Source organism: Malus sylvestris, chromosome 7 (genome assembly GCF_916048215.2).
Source record: "Malus sylvestris chromosome 7, drMalSylv7.2, whole genome shotgun sequence".
NCBI lineage: Eukaryota > Viridiplantae > Streptophyta > Magnoliopsida > Rosales > Rosaceae > Malus > Malus sylvestris.
The window spans coordinates 8,744,232-8,755,977 of record NC_062266.1 but is presented as its reverse complement, the minus strand read 5'-3'; the positions used below and the strand labels follow the sequence as shown (position 1 = coordinate 8,755,977).

The following is an 11,746-nucleotide window of genomic DNA, read 5'->3' as shown; positions in this document are numbered from 1 at the left end:
TAGTTAATTGCACTGGGGTTTGCTCAATAAAGGAAGAAGTAAAAAGGTAAAACTCACCAACCGACCGCATCACATACTTTTGGCGTCTCAAGATAAAAACAAAACATCACACACTTGTGGCCTCTCAAGGAAAAAACAAAACCTTTGGATCCCAAATCCCTTTAATAAATTGTGAAAGGACGAAACCCTAAGATGTTCCGTGTGGTTAAATAATCTTTCCACAAAAATACGTACAGACAGAAAAGTAAAAATAAATAGAGCTAATTAATATTATGGTCTAGCAATATTCATTTTTACTGGTAAGTGAGAGGTTTTAGATTCGATTCTCGTCAAATGCGAATTTGAATCACATTATTGCTAAACCATTGTGAGGCTAAGCTCACCCCTTCTCCTTTAGTGTAGATAATATTATTTGTTAAAAAAAAAAATCATTTAACAACTAATTTAATCATATTATTATGCTTGTGCAAAATATGTTTTTTTATAACCGGCATTACACACCTTATAAGATGTTTTAAACTTATTTAAAAATAGAGAAAATAATATTTAAAATAAACAACTAATTGAATCACATTATTGATAGTCTATTGTGAGGCACTAATTAAAAAAATGAAAAAAAAATGGTACAAAAAGAATTAATTATTAAAAAAATACTGTTAAAATGACAAAAATACTCCTACATTATTTGGTATATTATTTTGGGTTGCTTTTGAACTTTTTTGTTTTGAGGACATCTTTTTTTTTTCGGAAATTTTTTTGGTGAAACTTGTGACACCAAAAAAGATTGTTGGTTTTATATATAAAAATAATATAAGATCTGCTTCTCTTATCAAGAACAGAGCAGAATGGGACAAAAATGATCAGAAATGGCATCAAATTTTTCTTGTGCTTTTGTAAGATATTCCACCATTAAAAAGCTACAAATTTCAGCCTTCCTTATGGCTTTATTTTTCCTGCACCACACTCTCCACGTTAGTGGATTGTTAGCTTTAAGAGTAAAACAATTGTGAGCTGTTTTCCCCACTTTTCCCCGCAGCTTTAAACGTCACAGGGTGAGTGGAGCTAAATAATTACATACGATTCATGTATACAGGTTACAACATCATAGAAAAAAGAAGGACAGACAATCCTTATCCTTAATAATTAATGGAGCTTACATGCGATAACTGTATACAACGTTTTCTCATAATTAATAATGGGTCGCATAATGGCCAGCTTAGAAGGCACACTTAAATATGAGGAGCGTACCTTGTGTACATCAGTTGCCTCTGTTTCTAAAAAATATCTCGTACTTGAGAACATACAAGTATGTGATTGAGTGACCGTTTTATGTTTAACGATTAAATCATCTCTCTCTCTTTCATGCACACACAACATATATCATTAAAATTTAGTGTTATTTTTCTTCACATGTGATGGAAACGTTAAGTTCAATTCTAATAAATGAGAAATTCAATACCTAATTAACTATTATAAATTAGTCATTTTTAACTCTGTTCAAATCTCAAATTTGAAAACGCTTAACATAATATATATATATATATATATATATATATATATATATATGTAGTTGAATCATTATAAAGAAAATGATAATTGAAAACATTTTCTAACAAGTAAAAGCACTATTCACTTGTAGCAGGTTTTTATTCTTCTTATTTTACATTTTTTATTTAGAAAACTTCATTTTAATCCCTAAAAAAGATGAGTTTTAGATTATAACCATATGTAAGATTAAAATCCAATTTTAGTCCCTAGCACATTTAATCATATCATTTATTAGTTGTATTTTGATGTTTTATTTTATCTTTTAATTTTAATTTTAATGTATTAATTACATTTACATTTAATTTTTATTTCATTCACCATAATATATTTTAATGTCTACATTTAGGCAACTAAATTTTTTATAATATATATTCCGATAACAATTTTGTATGTTCTTTATTTAGGTACATTAATACATTTGAATATTTTGGTATATCTATCGGTACAAACATGTAGTTACATTGATTCAATATAATGCATTTCGATCAATATAATGCATTTCGTTACGTACACTTTGATACACACATTTGAGTATTAACTTTTAGCTACATTAATTCAATTATTATTTCAGTAAATACATTTAGGTACATACATTTTGGTATTGATATTTAGGTACATACATTTTCGGTATTGACATTTAGGTTCGTACATTTTGGTACATACATTTCGGTATTGACTTTTAGGTACATTAATTCAATATAATACATTTCAGTACATACATTTAGGTTCATTATAATATATTTCGGTACAATCATGTAGGTACAAATATTTTGGTACAAAAAAATCAATTTTATATATTTTGGCACAATCATTTATGTACACTTATGTATCTATATATTTTTGTATCACAAATTTTTTTTTAATATTTTCTCATTTACGTTCATTTCTAATTAAAACAAATTAAATATGTGCATATTAATAAAATTAAAATTTAATATGGAGAGATTAAATAAAAATACACATTAAATAAGAAAATTTGAATGTAAATTTTGATAAAAGTACACTCAAGGGATTAAATTGAATATTTAATCTAGCATCAGGTTTTTTTTAAATTTTAATCTTTTGCAAGGACTAATGTTCAAAAACCCATTTTTTATTTGACCCATCACAACATATATCATTAAAATTTAGTGTTATTTTTCTTCACATGTGATGGAAACGTTAAGTTCAATTCTAATAAATGAGAAATTCAATACCTAATTAACTATTATAAATTAGTCATTTTTAACTCTGTTCAAATCTCAAATCTGAAAACGCTTAACATATATAATATATATATATATATATATATATATATATATAGTTGAATCATTATAAAGAAAATGATAATTGAAAACATTTTCTAACAAGTAAAAGCACTATTCACTTTGTAGCAGGTTTTTATTCTTCTTATTTTACATTTTTTATTTGACCCATCACAACATATATACCACATATGCTAGATAGCTCTGTTAATTAATTTGCTTCTCTCATGCTTCCCTTTAGTTGGTAAAAAACATTCGCATCATTTCGCATAACCAGCCAAAACGACCGTCCCCATTTCATCTATCACGTGATATCTTGCCCACACCCTTTCCCTAATAAAACACACAATCGCAGTTGCCCACACCCTCTCTCTCTCTGAAAGACACTTGAAGTTGAAGAACTTGATTGGCGTACGTTGTGATTGATCCCAAAATTCAAATGAAACTCTCCTCTGATATATATATATATACACATATACACAGTTGCCATAACCTTCCAACTTTCTATATAATTTGGTTTTGGACACTCATATGTTCTTACTCTCAGAATCCTAAGGCTAAACTGCAAGAGGGAGAGAGAGAGAGAGAGAGAGAAGCTGTAAGCTGGAGAAGCATGGCTTGGGAACACATGCTTGGTTTTCGGAGTGCTATTATAAGTAAGTTTTAATATCGTTTTCCAGTAGTTGCACAAAAAGCATGAAAATATTCATACATACACACATACATATGTATTTGTAGTTGTATATGATATATATATATATATATATATATATATATATGAAGAAAGAGAGAGTTTATATATTTTATTTCTCTCAAGAAAATCATTTTGTTCATCTCTAGATGTTGTTTTTCTTCTTCTCATTGTTGTTGTCTTTCTTGTTGCTAAGTTGTCTTGGTGTAATCGTCACCCTCACCAAAGGCCAAGTAGTTTCTTAATTTTCTTTAATAATTTCTTCTTCTTTTTCATGGAATAATATCTTAAAAAAGACTGAATGTTTTTTTTTCTTTTCTATTTAGTCAAAGGGCCTTTTATAGCTAGGCTCTCTATTTTTGTAGAGTTGGACCAGTTGGCAATAGGTGACCATATATATAGCTTAACGGTACCCCCAATTTGTTTGCTAAGCCAAGCAGTATGCATGCATTAATCTGTGTTTAAAGACTTGACTGGACCTCTTTGGTTCGTGGTTATAGCATTATGATTAGTTTTGACTAATTAATCATAGTTTGCTAAATCTGTTTCATTCTTTCTTAAATAGAAACTTAGAACATAAATAGATTGGGTTTAGCCAAATTGGCTTGAGTAGTGTATTGTGTACTTCACCCTCTGCACCTGAGTTCGAATCTCCCTACATTTTTTGTAAAATTTAGACAATTATCATATCGTTTGTATAAAAAAAAAAAATGTAGCAATTTAGGACATAAAATTTGCATAATCCCTTCCTAGAAATTCAACTATACCGCCAAAGTTAGAGCACTTCAGCTTTCTTGAAACTTGTTCTAACAGGGAATTTCACAAATAATTAACTTGGTGAAGGCCAACATAGTCAATTAATTTTTCCATGAAAAAATCTGCATAAATTGGACAATTAATGGGATTGCATAGAGTCCAATATTTTAGTGGATAGAGTGTTGGGTTTCTACAAATGTGTCTCGAGTTCGAAACTTCGCCCTCTTCTAAATTATTGTTAAAATTTCCAGATGACAAATTTTTTTATTTTTTTTTCCCAAGAATATTGGCATAGAAAAACACACACTGCTGATTATAGAACTGCTTGATTGTAAGCTGTAACAAATTCACTGTACAGTGTTTGTAGTCTGTCACAAGATAGCTAGTAGAACGAACGGATTCCTTCGTCCCCTAGCGAGACACAAATTAAGAAAATACTAGTAAAATGTTTGGTATAAAACATCAGTTAAACACTTTTCGACATTGATGAGCTTGAACAGTTACAACATGTATTCTGCTTGTAAAGTTACATTGATTACATGTAGTTTTAAAAGAGTGTGAAAAGGTCGAATTTTCATAAGTTTCTCATGATTAACTGAATATTTTTGGAAAGAAACGTACCACAACAATATTTTTGTGTTACAGATTTTAGGCTTCTTCAATTTCGGACAGAATGGCTCCAGCAAAACTTGCCCTGCCTGTCCGAGCACATTAGCATCGGTATGCAACTTGGTTTCCTCGGCATCTTGGCACTACATTTTGTACATAAAATCTGCAAACAAAGATCAAAGTTCCCAGACCAAGGCACAGAGAAGTATAGCCGCATTGGCGTACGATTCAGCACCATCTACATAACCAGCATGGCTTGTTCCCTTCTTCTGATGTGCACTCATTTCGTAGTTTTTGTGCTGTTGCTAAATGGAAGGGTGACATACTGCAACTATAAGTTTCGTCCTGTTTCTTCGGAGAGCATGCAGGTGGTATCGTGGGCAATTTCATCAGTTTCATTATACCAGATCGCGAATAGTAAGTCGATCAAGTTCCCTTGGCTATTAAGAGCGTGGTGGCTTTGCAGCTTCTTCTCGTCTGTTATCTCTGTGGCTGTTGATACTCATTTCCGACTCACGTACCATGGCGAGCTTAGGTTACAAGATTATGCTGGCTTCCTCAGTCTCCTTGCATCCACCTGCCTATGTGGTATTTCAGTACGAGGGAAGACAGGACTAACATTCGCCATCCCAAATGGCGTTACTGAACCACTTCTCAACAGAAAAGCTCACAAACATTCTGACGGAAAGAGAGAATCTCTATATGGAAAAGCCACTCTTCTCCAACTCATAACGTTCTCTTGGCTCAATCCCTTGTTTGTCATTGGATACAAGAAACCCCTTGAACCGGATGAAGTCCCAAATGTTGATATCAAAGACTCTGCTGAATTTCTGTCTCGCTCTTTTGACAAGAAACTAAAATTTATCAAGGAGAGAGATGGAACCACAGACCCAACAATCTACAAGACAATCTATTTATTCATCAGGAAGAAAGCAGCAATTAACGCAATGTTCGCTGTAATAAGTGCAGGAGCATCATATGTTGGTCCATACCTCATTGATGACTTCGTAACCTTTCTGAGTCAGAAGAGCACACGAAGCTTACAGAGCGGTTACATTCTTGCACTTGGCTTTCTAGGAGCTAAGATGGTTGAGACGATAGCACAGAGGCAATGGATTTTTGGGGCCCGACAGCTAGGCCTTCGGCTGAGAGCTGCACTTATATCTCAAATTTACAAAAAGGGCTTACTTCTGTCAAGCCAATCCCGCCAAAGCCACACTAGTGGAGAAGTCATCAATTACATGAGTGTAGATATCCAAAGAATCACAGATTTCATCTGGTACTTAAACATAATATGGATGATGCCTATTCAAATCTCATTGGCAATCTACATTCTTCATACGAATCTTGGCATGGGTTCTTTTGCTGCATTGGCAGCAACTTTGGGGGTTCTTCTTATCAACATACCGATGACTGCAATGCAGAAAAGATACCAGACTAGGATCATGGAAGCCAAGGACAACAGGATGAAATCCACATCAGAAGTTCTTCGAAGCATGAAGACGATTAAACTTCAGGCATGGGATAGTCAGTTCCTACACAAGTTAGAAAGCTTGAGGAAGATAGAGTACAATTGGCTGTGGAAGTCACTGAGACTGTCAGCAATTGGGGCTTTTGTCTTCTGGGGATCACCCACATTTATCTCTGTGGTGACTTTCGTGGCATGCACGTTTATGGGAATAGAACTCACAGCGGGGAGAGTTTTATCAGCATTGGCCACCTTCAGAATGTTACAAGACCCTATATTTAATCTGCCTGACTTACTCTCCGTGATTGCACAGGGAAAGGTTTCGGCAGATAGAGTAGCTTCCTATCTCCAGGAAGATGAAATTCAGCAGGATGCCATTGAACATGTTCCGAAAGATCAGATGGAGTTTGCAATTGTTATAGAGAATGGAAAGTTTGGCTGGGATACCGATTCAAGTAGAACAACTCTTGATGCAATAAACTTAAAAGTGAAGAGGGGTATGAAAGTAGCAATTTGCGGGACTGTCGGATCAGGGAAATCCAGCCTGCTGTCATGCATTCTTGGAGAAATACAGAAAGTTTCTGGCTCAGTGAAAATCAGCGGTACAAAGGCTTACGTTCCTCAATCTCCATGGATACTTACAGGAAATATCAGGGACAATATTCTATTTGGAAATGCATACAACAAGGCCAAGTATGACAGAACTGTTAAAGCATGTGCTTTGGAGAAGGACTTTGAGCTATTCTCTGCAGGGGATCTAACAGAAATTGGAGAGAGAGGCATAAATATGAGTGGAGGACAGAAGCAAAGGATACAGATTGCTCGTGCGGTTTACCAGGATGCTGATATATATTTACTTGACGACCCTTTTAGCGCCGTTGATGCTCACACAGGCACCCAACTCTTTGAGGTTAGTTTTCCTGCACTTGTTGTGTCAGGAAAAAGAATATGATGATTGAACTTAAAGTCCGAACATCTCATACTTAGAAGCAACGGCCTAGTGAGTTTTGTAGTTTTTTACTGCTGTAGGACTGCATGATGGGAATTCTCAGGGAAAAGACTATACTTTATGTCACCCACCAAGTTGAGTTTCTTCCAGCAGCAGACTTCATTCTGGTAAGCGATAACCTAAATTTATAGGCATTTTGTTTTCCTTCTCTCCCCTTCAGATCAAGTAAACTGACGAGTTCCAAATTCAAATATCCTTCCAAAATAACCCGAGTTGTAAGGAACTTGTACAACACGGTAACTGATATGTGTTTCAACAGGTAATGCAAGATGGAAAAATCGCACAAGCTGGAGGATTCGAAGAGCTTCTGTCACAAAACATAGGATTTGAGCTTTTAGTTGGTGCTCATAGCCGAGCTCTAGAGTCAATCATCACAGTTGAAAATACTAGTAGAGCTTCTCAAGATCCAACACCTGACAGTGAATCGAACACAGACTCCACTTCAATCGCAGAACTTCAACAGACGCGGCAGGAATCAGAGCACAGTCTCTCTCTAGAGATTACAGAAAAAGAAGGAAAGTTGGTACAAGATGAAGAGAGAGAGAAAGGGAGCATAGGAAAAGAAGTTTACTGGTCTTATTTGACCATCGTGAAAGGTGGGGTGCTAGTACCAATTATAATCTTGGCACAGTCATCATTCCAAGCGCTACAGGTAGGTAGTAACTACTGGATGGCATGGGCTTCACCTCCTACAAGTGAGACCGAACCTCACATGGAAATCAGTTTCGTATTACTTATTTATATACTACTTGCCGTTGGAAGTTCACTTTGCGTGCTATTACGATCCTCCCTAGTTGTAATAGCAGGACTTTCAACAGCACAGAAGCTCTTCACAACGATGCTACATAGTGTGCTCCGAGCACCAATGTCCTTTTTTGATTCAACCCCAACTGGAAGAATCTTAAACCGGGTAAGTTATAGTTTGAAAAATATGCATGATTTTGAATATGTATCTGTGTCATAAAAAGAAGAGCATGACTGATAGGACCTTCATTTCATTTTGCAGGCATCTACTGATCAAAGCGTGCTCGATCTGGAAATTGCTAACAAATTAGGTTGGTGTGCTTTCTCAATAATACAGCTTTTAGGGACCATTGCAGTGATGTCGCAGGTAGCATGGGAAGTCTTCGTCATCTTCATTCCAGTAACTGCAATCTGCATATGGTATCAGGTAACAACTTCATTTTCCATTGAGCTTATATAATCAATCTAAATACGAACGCTGAAAAAGAAAAAGGGGATGGAAGAAGTCCTATAAAATTTCAAAGTTCAAGTTCCTCATGTAAATAAGAACGTTAATCATGAATATATTATGTGATACATATAATTACAGCATTGCAGCAGTAAATTTGAATCATGAAGATTTTAAATTATCATAAATGTGGAACACATATAAACTACTAAGAAAATGATTTGAAAAGCAAACTGAACTCATTTGAAATGCTACCGATGAAGAAAACATGATATGAATGGTTTGCATCAAAATGAATCATACGTGTGTGTGTGTTTGGGAATTGACTGAAAAATTGATGATTATTACCCAGCGATACTACATACCAACAGCAAGAGAACTGGCACGTTTATCAGGCATAGAAAGAGCTCCGATCCTCCACCACTTTGCAGAATCACTAGCAGGAGCTGCGACAATCCGTGCTTTTGATCAACAAGAACGATTCAGTGATTCAAATCTCAGTCTTATTGACAACCATTCCAGGCCATGGTTTCATAATGTGTCAGCAATGGAATGGCTTTCTTTCAGACTAAATCTGCTCTCCAACTTTGTTTTCGCCTTCTCATTGATTCTGTTGGTTACCCTCCCAGAAGGAGTTATAAATCCTAGTGAGTATCATCATCATTCCAAAACCCGAACACTATTATGACTCATAAAAAGATCACTTACAGAGATTTGGCTTTGTATAATTTCATTCGAGCAGGCATTGCAGGGTTGGCGGTAACATATGGAATAAATCTGAATGTTTTGCAAGCTTCTGTTATATGGAACATATGCAACGCAGAAAATAAGATGATCTCAGTCGAGAGAATTCTGCAGTACTCAAAACTAAAAAGTGAAGCACCTATGGTAATCGAAGAGTGCAGGCCACCAGTCAACTGGCCACAAGTTGGAACAATCTGTTTCAAAAATCTGCAGGTAAGCCTCTACAAGATTTTAGATCACGGAAACGGAAAGTTTTAAAATTTACTTTCAATTCAGCACCAACTAGCTCATACTGCACCCAAAAAAAATTAGGAATGACACAGCTTTAGCTGCTGCATTCTTACTTTCTGTCCTGATAAAAAAGTATTTTAACAATCCTTATGCATGCATTGAACTGCGGTGCAGATTCGCTATGCTGAACATCTCCCATCTGTTCTGAAAAACATCAACTGCACATTCCCCGGACAGAACAAAGTTGGTGTTGTAGGAAGGACCGGAAGTGGGAAATCAACCCTCATACAAGCCATTTTCAGGGTAGTTGAACCTAGAGAAGGAAGCATTATAATTGATGATGTCGACATCTGCAAAATTGGCCTTCATGACCTAAGATCAAGGCTTAGCATCATTCCCCAAGACCCAACAATGTTTGAAGGAACAGTTAGAGGGAACCTCGATCCACTAGAGCAATATTCCGACAGTGATGTTTGGGAGGTAATTATTTTGATCAAATAAGCATTAACAGGATACAGGTGATGACTTGTATATGTAACGAAAATAAATTTCCAAATTTGCAGGCTCTAGAGAAATGTCAGTTAGGTAATCTGGTGCGTGCGAAGGAAGAGAAGTTGGATGCCTCAGGTCAGACTCATTACTTTAGATTGTTACACTAAACTTATTCTCTATAGTAAACTGCTAATACACATAGCTATAACAGTGGTCGAAAATGGAGAAAACTGGAGCGTGGGGCAAAGGCAGTTAGTTTGTCTTGGAAGAGCCTTGCTGAAGAAAAGCAGAATTCTGGTATTGGATGAAGCAACGGCATCAGTTGATTCCGCAACTGATGGAGTGATACAGAAGGTCATCAGCCAAGAATTCAAAGATCGAACGGTTGTCACAATTGCTCACAGAATCCACACAGTAATAGATAGTGATCTGGTTTTGGTCCTCAGTGATGGTAAGTATAAACACAACAAACACGTACAAAACCACATGCACATAGCACACACAGACACATTACATTACTGAAATAGAGTTTGAGCAAATTTTTGTGCAAACAGGACGGGTTGCAGAATACGACACACCAGCCAAGCTACTAGAGAGAGAAGAGTCCTTATTTTCTAAACTCATAAAGGAGTACTCAATGCGATCCCAGAACTTCAACAACTTAGCAACTCTCTAAAATAAACCCAGCTTCTGAAGTATTGTAGATCAATCAAGTAGTTTATTTTATATTGTAGCTGCTATATAACTGCAGAATTCATGAGAATCCCCATTTGCACCCAAGTTATAATCCCTCTCCCCGTAGTTTAGCTCGAATGAAAAATAAAAATTAGCAGAACTTACCAATTAAGCATCATTGTGGCTGAAAATAAAAAATAATTCTAAGAATCTTGTTGCAACTTATCTGCATTAAAGTGTATAAACCCTCCATTTCAGATAGAATTTAGTCATTAGCGCATAACTAATCAGTTGGTTACCGATGCGGTGTTTACTTACACGGAGTTGCTTGATTTCCAGTGGAAGAAAATTTGCCACTAGAAATCATGGACAACAGAGTTACATGAGACGGTGAGAGTCTAAGACAAGTCCTAATTTCTGACATTCTCTTGGATCCGCTCTAATTACTGAGAAGTAAATTCAAACTTGGGTGCAAGGGGGCGCACTACCCTCGCTAACTGGTCTTAATAATGTTTTCTTGGTTGGATTTCAGCACATTTTCTACTATTATTTCCCACCTTTTAGCTTAACCACAAATCCGTATGAGTTTTCTTTTATCCTGTTTGAAAGAGGAATCGAACCCTTGATTTATCGTAACCTTTTACCCATTTGGGATTATCCCAACAGATTATATACAAATTCACTTTAGGGTCAATAACACTACCAAATTCACTTTCATTTACTCTTTTCATGCCCCCCCCCCAACACACACACTCTTCTGCCATTCACTCTCTTGGACTTCTTGTTCAGCCAAATTTATAACATGTTATACGTATAAATATGAAATATAAGTGGCCTTTTGGATTCGAAAGTGTTGGGGATACTTCAACTCGGAAACTCAAAATTTAAAACTTCAATTTTGGACAGACTGGATATTCTGATATCCAATTCTTTACGGAATTCAGCATTCCAAATTGCAGCTATAGTTTTGTGTAACGTCCATTGTGTGTTCTCTCTAACATGCATACGTGTGTGCGAATATCCTTCTAAGATACATCTGCTTCCTTGGAAACATCGTTTAATGTTCATGCTTAGATTGGCTTAAAGA

General features: G+C 35.6%; 1 protein-coding gene across 1 annotated transcript; it reads left to right on the top strand.

The window, feature by feature from the left end:
* The first annotated feature begins 3,135 nt into the window (after positions 1-3,135).
* On the top strand, positions 3,136-10,869 carry LOC126628640 (putative ABC transporter C family member 15). The gene is made up of 11 exons (XM_050298407.1): positions 3,136-3,448; positions 4,885-7,226; positions 7,346-7,432; positions 7,585-8,235; positions 8,332-8,496; positions 8,870-9,164; positions 9,260-9,474; positions 9,667-9,972; positions 10,056-10,119; positions 10,196-10,435; positions 10,539-10,869. Exons 1-11 carry the CDS (start codon positions 3,232-3,234, stop codon positions 10,658-10,660), a joined length of 4,704 nt encoding a protein of 1,567 aa, XP_050154364.1. The 5' UTR covers positions 3,136-3,231; the 3' UTR covers positions 10,661-10,869.
* Positions 10,870-11,746: the final 877 nt, after the last annotated feature.

What these genes read in the sequence shown, in the direction of transcription:
- LOC126628640 (XM_050298407.1), top strand. Translation starts at nt 3,232, where the DNA reads ATGAAACTCTCCTCTGATATATATATATATACACATATACACAGTTGC. An exon ending in TCTGTTTCAAAAATCTGCAG is followed by an intron (nt 9,475 to 9,666) that starts GTAAGCCTCTAC and finishes ACTGCGGTGCAG; the next exon opens with ATTCGCTATGCTGAACATCT. An exon ending in GGTTTTGGTCCTCAGTGATG is followed by an intron (nt 10,436 to 10,538) that starts GTAAGTATAAAC and finishes TTGTGCAAACAG; the next exon opens with GACGGGTTGCAGAATACGAC.